Below are 16,002 nucleotides of genomic sequence, written 5' to 3' on the forward strand. Positions count from 1 at the left end.
TACCGTTTTCTAAACGGTGGCCAGGATATTGTACAGTAAATTGGCTTAAGCCTGCAGAGGTCGTGTGGATTCGATTGCTCGTGCTGGTGCCTAACGACTTTTTTTCCCCCCTTAGTAGTTGTGGGGTTGCAGCTGCCGTGAGTACTCATTCCGTTATTATCGATCACTGAGGGGAGGCGGTGGAGTCCCTGTATTATCCGCTTTAAAAAAATAAAATAAAATCGGGAAGCGTTTCTCAATGGGTGTGTCGAAGCTACAGGATCTTAAGAATGAAGCTTAGTACAGGTGTCGGCGGTTCCTGCGATACAGAAAGGACCGGGAGTATTTTTGGCTCGAAGGCGGGAGTCCTTGGGGAGGGGGAGGGGGAGGGGGGTGGTGGCGGCACGCGCTCCGTGCCCTCAGTTCAGGCGCCAGATCTGCTAGTGTGCGGCGCTGGAGGAAAGAGGCGCCGCCACCGCCGCGGATGCGCTCCTGGCAGCGCCTGGAGGGAGAAGCCCGCCCCGCGTGTTCCCGAGCGCGTGCCGCCTAGAGTTACATCACTGTTGGGGAGGGGAGGGCGTGTGTTTTTGTGGCGGGGCCGCAGTCTCGTGGGACCTAAGCGGAGGGAGGGTTGGCGTTGTTGCTGTTGTATTAGTGGGTGGGAACCTCTGCCGCAGTAAAGGCGCTGCCGCTGGGTGGCATCAGAGGACCTGGCGCGTGCTGAAGAAGCGCGTGTGGTGATGATACCTGCGGCCTGAAGGGAGCGAGCCGGCGCCACTGGATGACCTTTAGGGAAACTGTCTTCAATCCTAAAACTTCCATCCTTAAGCTGCACAACTTATTCTTTATTAAATTTCTTAAGAATGTAAGAAAAGCACCGCTTGCTTAGGATAGCTGTTCATTGGTTCATTGTTCATTCTCTTTCCTCCTTCACAGTCATGTTCGACGTCTGTTTTCGACTGTGGTTAGTTTGAAAAAAACAAACAAACACCCCAACATACCGAACAAAACCCGATGTAAACTCTTGATATGCTATACAGAAAGCACCTCCCCCCTTAATTTCTAGAATTATGTTTTGGGTTCCTGTGTAGGGGGTGCCCCATGTTTGTGTTCAACTCTCAATAAACTGTATTCCTACATCCCATTACATATATGGCTTTTTTGTCAGTTATTCTCAGCTGAAAACTCGGATTTGTTGCACAGTATACCCTCGGCACTGTTCCTAAATGAGTCCTTATGACCTTGGACAAGTCACCTACTCTCTTTAATCCCCGGTATAAAACTTTGCGAGCCCACTAGGAACAGGAAGTACCAGTATAGAATGTGTACAGCCTAGAAGCCATATATAAATTAGTAGTGTGTTGTGTCTTACCTTTTTAATTAGTGGTGAAAGGGGATGATGGCTAACTATCACAAAAATGGGAACAAAACGACCATCATCAAAAACTAATCCTTGTAAAACCCCTCCCCCCCAAGGTACTTGTGGGTTAAGGGTGGTGTACTTACTGTCTCTGTGGTTAAAAATGCAGAGGCTTAACTCATTCGTAGGGGGGAAGCTTCCCCTTTTTATTCCCATTTTCAATCATCTTTGGGTTTTGAAATTTAGACATTGATAGTGGTGTTGGCAAGCAAAGTAGGAGACTGAAACAAATTTAAGCCTGAGAGTCTATTGCAGTCCAGGGGAGTTACCTGTATGTGTAGTACAGTATAAATGATCTAAAAAAAATTAAGTTCCTATCCCCCAACTGACAGGCTTCCTCTATTACTTCACTTTATTAGCTTTTTATGTTCAATATATTCCCTTATCAGGGGAATCTAGGAATTGAGCTATAATTTAGTTTAAAAGATCTTGCTTTATATTAATCTCTGCATCTTAACACCTCCAAGAAAGTTGGGGACAGATGTCTGGGTTATTTGCAGGTCTTGGTAACTTTACTTAACTTGCTTATTCTTGTACACCTCCATAAACTTCAAAAAATGTATCTAGATTTGACAAACACCTTTAGTGTTGGGGCTATCTCGCTTTGAGATTTGTGGGACATTGAGCGATGTTCTGGGGAAAGGGCATGGGAGTCCAACTGAAATGTGCTGTGTTCCCCCTACTAACAGTAGAACTTTATTGCACATTAGTTCTACTAGTCCTTGGAAAGCATGAGCTATGCAAGAAATAGTAATGACTAGGGATAAACAGCAGGATTATGCAAAACAATGAGAAGATTTTCAAGTAGATATTGATGGATGCCACACATGGTGCTGAAATTATGGATATTGTCATTTTTATGGTATTACAATTAAAGCTTCTGATGAGCCTTTGTGGTGGGTTTAAAAAAAAAAAAAGAGATTAGCATTACAAGTTGGTGCACAGGGAGTATTAGACCATTTATAAGAAACTGCAGTCCATTGTAGTTTTTGTTTCATAAGCAGGGAATCATTGTAGTTTTAAAATACTGTGCTCCCAAGTAACTTTTAAGGGAACAGAAACATTTTAGGAGGTGAGGTGTGTTCTCTGACAAGTTATATAAGAACTTTGATATTGTGCCTAAATTTATCCCCTGTTTTCAATTAATCTAGAAACCTAAATTTGTTCATCTAAAAATTCAAAGAAATGTTGGCATGCCATTTACTGAGATTACTACTTTTCAGACATTCAGTAGCTATGATGCCCTTAATATAGCCACAAAATACACGACCCTGAGGCTCTTTACAAATGTCATAAGCCTATACTTGCCCAGGTTATGACATAGCGTCATGATCTCATTTGAATTCACAACCCACAGTTTGGGAAACTCTGCTCTAGATTACAAGTACAATTTAGGTGTCTGACACTGAAAAACAGTGTTATGCTCTTGACTTCAGTTTGTCTAAATCTGTTCCTGTTAGCACCCATTCTTATCTTTTTAGGTTTCCAGCTTTTGGAGTTTAATTTAAGCACTGGGTTCTAGTAAATTTTGCAAGGCCTGTAAGGAGCTTAAACCTTTCAAATATCTGCCTCTGATTTTATTATTTTTTAATAGGCATACTATGAGTTTGAGAAATGCAGACAGCTACGAGTAGTATTATGTATTTACAATATAGTCAAGACTTTCCCATTTTGTATATGACAAGGCTACAGTTGAGTATGTAGCCTTAATAAATTAGCTAGTGACATGTCTAAAGAACACATCTATCCTAATCTCTTAGTTGTTTCAAATAGTAGGTTGGAACTTGTGAAAAGGCATGTCATGCAACAAGTGGGATAAAATGCTAATTGACTTCAAGAAAGCATAGCATAAAATTCAATGGATTCTTGGTTGCAAAAAAGGAAAGTCATGGTAGGTAAATGGTTCAATCTGGTTGATCCAATTGGTTGCTTTATGTATAAATTGTAGCCTTAGAGTCAAGATTTAAGACTTATTCTCATTGTGTTGGTTTGTTTTGGTGATGGGCTGCCAACTCAAGAGGCCAAAGGGACTTTGGAGAATAAACATTTGGGCGATTTAGTTGTTTTATTTGAACTATTGAGGTGCCTTGTGGTTGGATGTGATAGAAGAGCTGCATGTGATGCAAAAACTTTGCATGCTCCAGTTGTGCACGATGGAGAATGAGAACATGTTTTCCCAATCAATTATAACTTCCAGATATTAATGTTCTATGGCTGACAGCTGAAATATATAGCAATGATATAGTGAACAGAAAAGTTGTAGGAGGTGGCTGTTGCCCCTTTAACTCAATGAAGCTTTCTAGTTTCCTATTAAAGAATCTACCTTTACTGTCATCATAAAGAAACATTCTGTAGAATGGTAACTTCTTATGGTAGGCCAAAGATTATATTTGTATAGGATTATGGACTATATCTGGCAAGAAGTTGATATATATGATGATGCATTCACACAATACTGTTAGCGGTTCTTTAAAAATGTATTGCCTTTAATATCAAGGACCAAACTTCATTTTAACAGTTTCTCAAATTCTTGAAGTGGTGGAGGTGAAAGGAAAGTGTTTTTTTGTTGTTTTTGTTTTTTTTTTGGGGGGAGTAACCAATTAAGGCATTAACTCCCCCTTTTACTAAACTGTGATAGTGGTTATTAGTGCAGGGAGCTGCGCTGAATTCTCTGTGCTTCTCCCGATGCTCATCAGAACTCTGAGTGTGCGGAGCATTCAACGCGGCTCCCTGAATTAATAATTGTTATCACGGTTTAGTAAAAGGGGCGAAGGGGGAAGAAATTGGCCTTGATTCAAGTTATGAACTTACTGGAATGGGTTTTGCCTAAATGAGATTGCTGTAACTTATTTCTGTCATACTTTTTAATGCAGATTTGATCAGTTGTTACTGAGATGTGCTAACTTAGGGTTCAGAATGTGATAAACCTGTCTTCAGGCTATGCACATTGATGAATATTAAGAACATAAGCAGTGCCTCTGCTGTGTCAGACCAGAGGTCCATCATGCCCAGCAGTCTGCTCACACGGTGGCCCATCAGGTCCAGGACCTTTATAGAAATCCTCTATCTATACCCTTCTATCCCCTTTTCCTTCAGGAAATCATCCAATCCTTTCTTGAACCCCAATACCGTACTCTGTCCTATCACACCTTCTGGAAGTGCTTTCCAGGTGTCCACCACCCTTTGGGTGAAGAAGAACTTCCTAGCATTGGTTCTGAATCTGTCCCCTCCTAATTTTTCCGAATGCCCTCTTGTTCTTGTAGTTTTCGAAAGTTTGAAGAATCTGTCCCTCTCCACTTTCTCTATGCCCTTCATGATCTTGTAAGTCTCTATCATGTCCCCTCTAAGCCTCCACTTTTCCAGAGCCCCAGTTTCTCCAATCTTTCAGCATACTCTTACATTAAAGTGATATTATCCCAGGACAAGCAGGCAGCTATTCTCACTAGTGGGTGATGTCATCCGACAGAGCCCCGATACGGACGTCTCACAAGCATGTCTTGCTTGAAGAAACTTCCGCGGAGCTGAGAAGTTCAACTTCAATTCTGCGCCCATTGAATCTGTTTTTTGCCTTCTAATTCCCGCGGGTTGGGTTCTGTTGGGCTCTCCCGTGTGTTTCTTTCTTTCTTTGATTTCTTTTTCAAAAAAAAAAAAAAATTTTTCCTTCCGACACCGGGTCGACCGCGTGGCTTGGGCCCCGCGCCTTCGACCTTGCGGCGGAGCTTTTCCGGCCTATGTCCCGGCTGATCACCGGTTTTAAAAAGTGCAGCAAGTGCCAGCGCGCGATTTCGCTCAGGGACCCTCATCGACGTTGTCTCCAGTGCCTGGGCCCGGATCATTTTCCGAAATCGTGCCGGCCTTGCTCCACTTTGACGGCGCGAGCGTTTAAGCGTCGCTGCCTGCTGTGGGAGTCCATGTTCAAGATGGAAGCTTCGTTGGATCCTGTGGCTTCAACATCAACTGGGGCTTCGACTTCATCGACAAAGCCCTCTGTCTCCCCGGCTGCTTCGGGCCTTTTGAAACCGGCCTCGTTCACGCCGGTTTTGGCCTCGTCTTCTGCGCCGGTGCCTTCATCTGTCTCCTCAGAACAGGTACCGACCCCCATAGTTCCTCCGGTGGTGCTTAAAGTGCCGAAAGCTGGCAAACAGAAGCACACTGCACCGAAATTGCGCGAAGACCGTGCGGAAGGGCCCCCGTTTGGTGCGGATCCCTCCATATTGGCTTCGTTGAAGTCCCTCCTGGAGGCTCAGTTTGTGGAACTCATGACCACCATGGGGGCCCCGGCTGATTGCCTCGATCCAGGGTGACCTCCCAGTTCCGGTCCTGAGGGGCGGGCCGCCCCCTCCTCCGCGCCGCACGACCTCGTTGCTCGGCAAGGAGGATAGGCGGGCGGTGTCCAGCTCCTTGAGGCAATCCTCGGTTGGTGCCATGCCTCCCTTGGAACCGATTCCATCGACGAAGGCTCCTCTTGGGGATATGCCGCCATTGGAGCTGATTCCCTTGAGGAAAGCCTCCCTTAGTGACCTGCCTCCTTTGGAACCTATTACTCCGCCCCATGACACAGTGTGGCGTCCACCTTCGAGGCCTCCCAGTCCTGGGCATAGCAGGAGGCAGGACGAGTTCTTCCGAACACCCTATCAAGCCTGGGCGGCTTCCGGGGAGGCTCCGACGCATCCGCCTCTACGATCGACGGCTTCGAGTCCTATCTGCTCCTTAGAGGCTTCTGGGGACCAGTATTCTCACAGGCGGACTCGATCCCCTTCCAGGCATCGAGAGGGGCATCGCTCCAGACACTCTTCGAGGCATTCCTCTCGGCACTCCACCGTCTCGCCTCATAAGAAATTGTCTCGGATGGGGTATTCTGCTTCTGCTGGGTCTCCTCCTCCCGGGCCGGAGTTCGAGGACCCCGAGGTGTTTTACTCGCCCTGTTGCTCACAGGCCTCTGTGGAGCCCGAGGTCTCGACTTCTTCTAGTCCTTCTCGGAGACCGGCATTGGCGGACCAACTGTCCTTTTCCTCATTTCTCAGGCAGATGGCGGATGACATGGACATTACCCTCGATGCGGGGTCCCGCTACTCCATGGAATATCTCGATACCATGCACTTGCCTCGTCCTCCGGCCGAGTCTTTACACCTGCCTCTGCACAAGCTCCTTGATCAGACCTTCATGCGGTGCTTTGAGTCTCCTTACTCCATCCCAAGCAGGGGGGCACGGGCTCTGCCTCCCTCTGCCAGGAAGCTCTCCGAGTCTGGGATTGGGCGGTTCACCACCACGTCTTCCTCAGGGCTGTCTACATCCAGGGGAAGGACAATATCTTGGCAGACAAATTGAGTCGTCTACTCCAGCCTCACGAATGGACACTCCATTCCACGTCCCTTCTTCAGATCTTTGCTCTGTGGGGAACGCCTCAGATAGACCTCTTTGCGGCTCCCCACAATTTCAAGCTGCCTCAATTCTGCTCCAGGATCTACACTCCTCATCGCCTCGAGGCGGATGCTTTTCTGCTGGATTGGGGGGAATCGCTTTCTGTATGCGTTTCCTCCATTTCCTCTCATTCAGAAGACTCTGGTCAAGCTGAGGTCCGACCGTGCCACCATGATCCTGATAGCTCCTCGGTGGTCCCGAGCCATTCCTACTTCCGGTATTTCCTTCACTGCTTACTCAGCATCAGGGATCTCTGCTTCATCCCAACCTGCAGTCTCTCCACCTGACAGCTTGGTTCCTCTCAACGTAACCTCTCACCAGTTTTCCCAGGCGGTGAGGGATGTCTTGGAGGCTTCCAGGAAGCCTGCTACTCATCAATGCTACTCCCAAAAATGGACTAGATTTTCTTCCTGGTGTATTTCCAACTCTAAGGAGCCTCAGCGAGCCTCTCTATCTTCTGTGTTGGACTATCTTCTACACCTGTCTCAGTCTGGTCTTAAGTCGACGTCTATCCGAGTCCACCTGAGTGCGATTGCGGCTTTCCATCAGCCTCTACAGGGGAAACCTCTTTCTGCTCATCCTGTGGTTGCCAGATTTATGAAAGGGCTTTTTCACGTCAATCCTCCTCTCAAACCGCCTCCAGTGGTTTGGGATCTCAATGTTGTCCTTTCTCGGCTTATGAAACCTCCTTTTGAGCCTTTGAAAACGGCCCCACTAAAGTTTCTCACTTGGAAAGTGGTTTTTCTGGTAGCCCTCACGTCTGCTCGCAGGGTCAGTGAGCTTCAGGCCTTAGTTGCGGATCCACCTTTCACAGTATTCCATCATGACAAGGTAGTCCTCCGCACTCATCCAAAATTCCTGCCTAAAGTGGTCTCTGATTTTCATCTCAACCAATCCATTGTTCTTCCAGTGTTTTTTCCTAAGCCTCATTCTCATCCTGGAGAATCAGCTCTTCATACTCTGGACTGTAAGCGTGCTTTGGCTTTCTACCTGGATCTCACTAAACCACACAGAACTGCTCCTCAACTTTTCGTTTCCTTTGATCCAAACAAGTTGGGATGACCTGTATCGAAGCGCACCATTTCCAACTGGATGGCGGCTTGTATCTCTTTCTGCTATGCCCAGGCTGGACTACCCCTTCCCTGTAAGGTCACAGCCCATAAGGTCAGAGCAATGGCAGCCTCTGTAGCCTTCCTCAGATCGACACCGATTGAGGAGATTTGTAAGGCTGCCACTTGGTCCTCGGTTCATACATTCACCTCTCATTATTGTCTGGATACTTTCTCCAGACGGGATGGACAGTTTGGCCAAACAGTGTTACAAAATTTATTCTCCTAAGTTGCCAACTCTCCCACCATCCCATTGAGGTTAGCTTGGAGGTCACCCACTAGTGAGAATACCTGCCTGCTTGTCCTGGGATAAAGCAATGTTACTTACCGTAACAGTTGTTATCCAGGGACAGCAGGCAGCTATTCTCACGTCCCACCCACCTCCCCTGGGTTGGCTTCTCTGCTAGCTACCTGAACTGAGGAGACACGCCCGGTCCATCGGGCGGGAAGGCACTGGCGCATGCGCGGTGCGGGCATTTCGAAACTTCTAAGTTTCTTCAAGCAAAACATGCTTGTGAGACGTCCGTATCGGGGCTCTGTCGGATGACATCACCCACTAGTGAGAATAGCTGCCTGCTGTCCCTGGATAACAACTGTTACGGTAAGTAACATTGCTTTTGTGTGTAAATATAATATGCGCCTTCCAGGAAGGTCCTTATGAGAAACTGCTTAGTCCAGAATGCTGCATCCTGTATCGCCACCGGCTGTAGCAAGAAAGTGCTCATCTGTCCTTGGTTAATCTTCATTGGTTGCCAGTTGTGTTGTGTTTTTTTTTTTTTTGTTTTTTTTTGGGGGGGGGCGGTTTAAAGTAGATTTTAAAGATTTGATATTGACATTCCACTTTTCTGAATAAGTAGATTTTCTTATTTATGTGATAGCATTAAGATATAGCCAAAGATGTCAGTTGATTCCTCTGCTACAGATATGTGCCACTTAATGTCCACATTATGTTCTGTGAGAGTGGATGTTGTTCAAGTTGGACTTTTTTCATGCTAAACCTTTTACATCATACCATTTCCCCTATCTTCCAATGAGGTAAGAACTGCCTTTGATCCATATTCGGTAACTAAAAGACCATAGTGAAAGAAAAAACCTTGGCGTTGACTACATAAGAGCTGGTTGATTGCTTAAGCAATGACAGCTCAAATGAGTTTAAAGCAAGTAACAATCACAACACCATGGACGTTAATGTGAACAGATGTCTGGAAGGACGTTATGTGGCGCATACCTGTAGATTGGAATCTCCACCTGACATTTGCCATAGAACCCATAAAGTAATATGCATTTAATGCCATTGGGGTCATTTGCAAATTAGTAATGATTTTCTGTTATACTTAAAACAAGATATAGGCATTTAAAAACTTTTTACTGTAAATTACCAAGATCAATTTCGCATATTGTATGAAATGATTTGTTGTGCACCACTTTGAAGTAGCTTTAGTGATAGCACTTTCTATATCCAGTTGGATGCTGCCTTGTCTTTGGGAAATCAAATAATCACCATCCAGGCAGGTTATGCTTAGTTACATCTTTTGTATATGTTATAACCAATATCTGCTCCTTATGATTTTCAGTCTGGTCCAAGGGATGATATTAACTCAAGTGAACTATTGTAATATGCTCTACCTTAGGGTAATTAAGACAAAAAGGCTCCTTTTACAAAAGTGCATTAGGGCCTTAACGCGCGGAATAGCGTGCGCTAGCCACTACCACCTCCTTTTAAGCAGGCGGTAATTTTTCAGCTAGCGCACGCGTTAAAAACGCTAGCGCACCTTAGTAAAAGGAGCCCAAGGTGTAAGGCTCTGCAGCTTTCAGGTTGTCAGGTTGATTACTGGTGTCGGATGGCACATAAACCCCTAGTTTGAAACAACTGCACTTGCTTCCTATTCCTCAGAGTGGAGTATAAAGTGCTGTCAAATAGTTCATCAGGTTTTGTACTGTTCTGCGCCAGTATGTGTTCAAAATTTATTTGAGATATATCGACCAGGGAGAGTTTTTAAGATCAGAAAATAGGATGAAGTTGGCAGTGGATAGGGAGTTAAAAGTACATTTTGCAGATACCAGAGCCTCTGTTATCAATGGCTGTGGTAAAACTTTAGAATGCCTTATCAGATCATTTACGTTTTTATGTGCAAAATGTGTTAATTTGGTTTCCAGTAGTTTTTTTTTAAACTATTTGTCAGTGCATTTATGAAAATGAACTGTTCAATAACAGTGTAGATGTTAAGACAGCATGATTTTGAGTTGTAAGATGTATTGTTTTTTGTATGGAAACTACCTAGGTTTAGGTGGTGTATAAATTTTTAAATTATATAATTTGAGACAAATACTAGGCAGACTAGAGAGTCATTGTAGCCTATTTCTATTATATTACTGTATTATTTGTGCTTTGAAGGCTTCATGAATATTTAGGGTGTTCGTGCACATTCTAAGATTAATTTTGAGTGCTGTATATACTTGAATATAAGTCGAAACCCCCATTTTTCCCCCCAAAAAGGAGGAAAAATGGCTGACTTGAATATAAGTTGGGGGCTTAATATTCAAGTGCCATGCCCTGCCAGGATCTGCACCCAGTGTCCCCTCCGTCACTCCCTCCCCTGCAAGGTTCTGCACTCAGCCCCCTTCCCTCCTGCACTCAGTCCCATTCCCTACCAGGCTGTGAACCAAGCCCCTTACCCTGCCAGGCTCTGAATACTCTCCCCCCCCTCCCTGCCAGGCTGTGAGCACTGTCTTACCTTCCTTCCCTATACCCTCTTCCCCCTAAAAAGAGTCAACCTCATCACAATGTCACAATGGCTTGATTGTCCCGTACTCACCTCTGCTCTCTAACCCAGCCAGCAGATTAACCCTTCCCCTTAACTGAAACCACCTACTGGTAGGCCGGGACAGGAGGGATCCCTCCCGTCTCCTGCCCCGGCAGACACTAATAATTACCATCCTCCCTCACGTACATGTTCCATGGTGGTCCAACGTGTATCCCGCGCTGAAATCCTTTATAAAGGTAGCAGCCAGCGGCGCACGCGGGCCGGCACGCAGGAACGAGGTTTTCGTGCTGCCGGCCGGTCATGCACCGCTTCTTGATAGGCTGCCACGGTGTAGGGCTGGCTGGCAGCATGAAAAGCTTGCTCCTGCATGCCGGCCCGGGTGTGCCGCTGGCTGCTACCTTTACAAAAGATTTCAGCGCGGGATACAAGCTGGACCACCAGGGAACAGGTACACAAGGGAGGGAAAGAGGGAGGGTGGTAATTATTAGTGTCGGGCAGGAGACGGGAGGGGTCACTCCTGTCCCGGCCTAAGGCAGGCTTGCAGGAAGTCCGGGAGAGTTTCAGGTGGTTACTGGAGGATGACCCGAATATAAACCAGGACACCAATTTTTTGGCCCCCAAATCCGGTTTATATTTGAGTATATACAGTATATCTCTTTGTTCTGGAAATCAGGGGTGGGGAGGGGGGACAGGTGTTTGCATTACTCTATTCTAGTGGTTCTAACTTTTCTGTTGTGTTCCTACAAGCTCTGCCTTAACCACTCTGCCTTAGCTGCACAAGCCTCAAACACTTTATGATTTTAGAGTGTTTGAGACTTGTGCAGATGAGGACAGAGTTTGCAGGAATGGGACAGGGATAGAGAGAGCCTTTGGGGATGGGGAAAATTTGTCCTCGTATCATTCTCTATAAGTGCACTGTTCTCCCTAGAGCCTTTTAGCCGGGTACTCCGCCCAGCTAATTTAGATGACCGCCCGGCTGCCATCTCAGTCGCAAATCCTGCTGCTCAAATATTTTTTTTTTAAACACCCTCTCACCGGCTTGGGGATTCCCCAGGCACAGCCTGAAGAGCCAGAAGTTCAACATTTGACTCCCGCCTCAGCCTGACTTTTTTCTACTGCAGAGCGGCGCACAGACGGTGTACTGTGGTTTTGAACACACAGCTGACTCCTTACATGTGGGCCACTTGCCAGCTAACTGGCGTTCCTGTACTTTCAGCGCCATAATCTTATAGGAAGGCTTTTCTTTATGTTATGTTCTGCTGACGTTTCTGCCCTGACCCAAACTCCCCTGCAGATTTACTTTTGTAAAGTTCCCATTGCTGAAGCCCAGTCTGTCTATCTGTAATTACTTCCCCCCCTCTCATAAATATTAAGAAGTGAATGGGCGCTTCCAGTAACACTCCCTCCCCGGGTCTGCCTGGCAAGAAAGTCCGAGGCTTCGCGGCTTGACTAGGCCCAGGCCCACTCTGTACCTTTAGCGATGAGCTTGGCCAAAAGCTGTTGACGAGCTTGGGGATCCGCTCCCACTGGCACTTGGAGCGGCAGCGCTCGATCTCCATCTCTAGCCGAGAGTCCGACCTCTTGGTGGCCGTGAGCCGCACCAGGCCAGTGAGCCGCCGGGCTCCGGAGCCACTACGGCTGAGTGCAGCTCAACGCAGGGAGGGTGCGGCGGGGGTCGGAGACCGTTGACCAGGTAGCAGCCTAAGAGAGTCCGAGAGGGGCGAGTCGGGGGATCGAAAAGAGCGCAGGAGCAGCGAGCCATGTACAAAGCCATTCTGCGAATCTGAACTTCAGCTGCAGTTAAAAAAAAAAAGGATCTAATCTAAATGTAATTACGTTGAAAAACTGCTACTATGATTAACTATGTCTATAGCACTACCAGACATTCGCAGTGCTGTACAGAGTCACAAACACAGTCCCTTCTCAAAGAACTTACAATCTAGACACAGACAAACAGGATATCGTGGATACTGTTAAGGGGAACTATTGCTGGCTGGGTTGGAGGCAGCCTGAGTATCCTGAATTCCGCCTGGTATGAGGAACGTAGAACCGTGGAGTTTCTGGCCTCGATGGGCTGCCATTTTCGCATGGGCACGCTGCTGAGCTGGCATAGTGTGCAGTCTCACCTATAGAGCCCAGAGGGCATGAGCCTAGTTGAATTTGTCTATCAGATGTTCCAGGCCTATGACTTCTACTTTTTGCACCAGCACTATGACTGCCGGATCCAGATTGGTGGCTTCTACCAGCTGGGCAACATAATGACAGGCTATGAGTTCATCCAGAGGATAACAAGGCAAGATGTCTACCAGTTCTTTGTCCGACAACAGGACTCCTGTATAGAAAGACTTTTGAAACTTTTCACTTTTTTGCCTCTTCCAGAAATTGTGCACATCCTGGACATACACAAGAAAGAGCCAGAGAAGCTAGGGCCTCGGAAATGCCTTGCAACAGAAGTAGCCAAGCTTGTTCATGGCAAAGAGGGGCTGGCATATGCCAAGAAATGCACAACTGCACTCTACCACAGCACGGATGCACTGGAGGCCATGAGTAATCAGGATATGCAGGAGCTCTTCAGAGAAGCTCCATTCATAGAATTAATGCTTGAACCTGTAATGACAGTACTGCAGTGTTCTCCCAAGCGTGTTTTAGCCAGGCGTTCCGCATCGAAGCCGCACGCCAATCCTCTTCCCTGCCCCTACTCCAGGAGTGTCCAACCCATAGCTGAACAAGGAGTTTTGTGCGGCTCAGCTGCTCCCTCCCATGGTTACTTTTCTGGCCGGCTCCCTTGCTGCAGTTATCCGCGGGCGGCGGCTCCTCATGTGTGATCTGCGGCTGTATCAGAAGCGTTCCCTTTGATATCACAATGTCGGAGAGAAGGCTTCCGAATTAGCCATGAATCGTGCGCGAGGAGCCAACGACACCTGCAAATGACTGCAGCAAGGGAGCCAGCCAGAAAACTACCCACCAGAGGGTGGCACAGAAGGGATGGAATGTTTCCAGCACAGGCGCGGATCGTGTGAGGAGCCAGCCATCACCGCCCACAGCTTTCACCAGAAAAACGATTGCAGCATGAGAGCCGACCAGAAGTAAATACTTGCTGGAGGGAGGCAGAAGGTCATGTTGGGACTCGAGAGGGAGTGAGCACTTTGAACAAATGATGAAGGAAGGAGGGAGGGCACATGAACCAGAGGATTGAAGAATGGAGGGAGGGAGGGAACAGTGTTGGGAGAATTGGGTGTCAGAGAGGGAAAGATGGTTCACATGGAGAGATGAAGAAAGAGGAGAACTAGAGAGAGGAGGGAGAGCGAGAGAATTATTGGACACGGTGGTGGGAGAGGAGTGAGGTAGAGATATATGGGCTTGGAGATGATGGGGAGAACATGCTAGGCCAAGGAAGCCTCCTGGACTGGGTTTTGTTTTTTTTTGTTTTTAAAGTACAGAGGGGGAGGGTATTAAAAGAAGTGCCAGATTGGGCATGGGGGGGGGAGGGAGAGCTTATGGGGCCAGAAACAGAGGACAGAGAGAGAGATGGTGGGCAATGGTTTGAAGGGAGAGAAGTTGGACCTGGGGTGGTGTGGAGGAAGAGGGAAAGAAATACTTGAAGGGAGAACTGTTGGGAAGAGAGAGGGAGAAATGGTGGACCAGGGGGATGGAGGCAGGCAGGCATGGGGAGAGATGGGGTGGGGGGCAGTTGGGAAAAGAAAGGGAGAGAAGTTGGATCTGGAGATGAAAGGGAGGTGAAGGAGAAATTTTAGGCCTGTGGATGGAAGGCAGAGTTGCAGCATTCTCTTTTTTTTCCCCTCCATTTCATTGTTCAGCATCAAAAGGGGAGCGAAGAAGAAAAACAGAAAAGAGAGGGATCAAAATGTTGGACCATGGGGATAGAGAAGGAGAGATGGACCCATGGGAGCACAGGAGGGATGAGATCTGGGATAAGAAAGGGGATGGAAAGAAAGGGACAGAGTTATAGCCTGACCAGTGGAAAGAGGGAGCGGATTCTAAAAGTGGTGAGCCATGTGGATGAGGTCAAAATGGAGATGACAAGATGAGTGAGGAGTAGATAGAAAGAAATAGAAGGCTGGGAAAGGAGTGAGATGGGAAATGGGAGAGCTAGGGACTGAAAAGATGAAGAACAACAGGCGCTGGAAAGAGAATTAGTTAAAGAGACAAAAAGCAGAAAGAGAAACTGGGACCAAGATGATTGAAAAACAAAATATCCAGAAAACAAGATAGAAAAAATTGTTTTATTCTGAATTTATTAACTGGAATATGTTAGCTTTGGGATATGTGCATCACAATTATTTTTGTATTCAGTGGCGTAATCATATACAGCTGATTTAAGGGAGGGACTGGAGCCCAAAATTAGTGGATGGGCACTAAAGTTTCTCCCTGCCTGAGTGCAATTTACAAATACTAGAGCTATTAGGGATCCTCAAGCCCTGCCACCTGAAGACATCTTCCTCCAGTCTGACAACCCAAATTCTCCAAGCTTTGCAGCCAATGGCAATATCCTTAAGCTGCCGCTTTCATGCATGCATGAAAGCCAAGGTGGGAGGGGGGCAGGGAGGAGGGAAGGCAGCAACTCTGCAATATTGCTGCCAGCTCCAGAACTTGAGAAGTTGGAGGGGAGGAAGTGGCCGTCAGTTGGTGAAACTTGGGGATCCCTACTAGCTACAGCAGGGGAGATGTTCATTTTGAAGGAGCCTAAGTTCAAAGTGAGAGGCCCAAAAAAGCAGTAATATTTACCCTCACTGAACGATCCTCCACGTGCGCTGCTGACAGCTGATTCAGCATCCCCACTCTGATAAGGCTCACCTCTGAAGATGCTCACTGTAGCTGTAATAGATGTGAATGGGAAAACCAGGAGTGCGCATCCCTGCTCATCAGAATGGGGATGCGGAAGCCTGTGGCTGCTCCCACTGTCAGCAGTGTACGTAGAGGATCACTCAGTCACGGTAAGCATTACTGCTTTTGTCGTTCCTCTCCACAGTGTCCCTTTAATGAAGGTTTATTATTAGACTATTCATTCGCGTCTGCCCTCTTCAAAGCATCCTGCTGAGGATCGCCGGCTGGCTGTAGCGAACCTCGCAGGCAGTTCTCCACCTCAGTAGCACGTTCCCTCTGATGTGATCCCTTACGTCAGAGGAGGAGCGGGATTGTGTCAGAGGGAACGTGTTACCGAGGTGGAGAGCGGCTTGCGAGGTTGGCTATAGCCGGCCGGCAATCCTCAGCAGGCTGCTTTGAAGAGGAGGTCAGATGCGAATGAATAGATTTATTACTGTCTTAGAGTGAGTGAGGGTGGGAGGGG

General features: G+C 47.1%; 1 protein-coding gene across 5 annotated transcripts in view; it reads left to right on the top strand.

The window, feature by feature from the left end:
• The window catches only part of JAG2 (jagged canonical Notch ligand 2), a 288,684-nt gene that overhangs the window by 1,728 nt on the left and 270,954 nt on the right, over positions 1-16,002 (top strand). Inside the window, exon 1 of one of the 5 annotated variants that reach the window (XM_033952667.1) lies at positions 681-844. The exons of the other annotated variants lie outside the window; for them this stretch is intronic. Coding sequence (XP_033808558.1) covers positions 761-844 — 84 coding nt within the window. The 5' untranslated portion in view covers positions 681-760. Of the gene's footprint in view, positions 1-680; positions 845-16,002 lie in introns of those variants that run through there. 5 annotated transcript variants of the gene reach the window in all.

The sequence above is a fragment of the Geotrypetes seraphini genome, chromosome 7, assembly GCF_902459505.1.
Source record: "Geotrypetes seraphini chromosome 7, aGeoSer1.1, whole genome shotgun sequence".
Classification (NCBI taxonomy): Eukaryota; Metazoa; Chordata; class Amphibia; order Gymnophiona; family Dermophiidae; genus Geotrypetes; species Geotrypetes seraphini.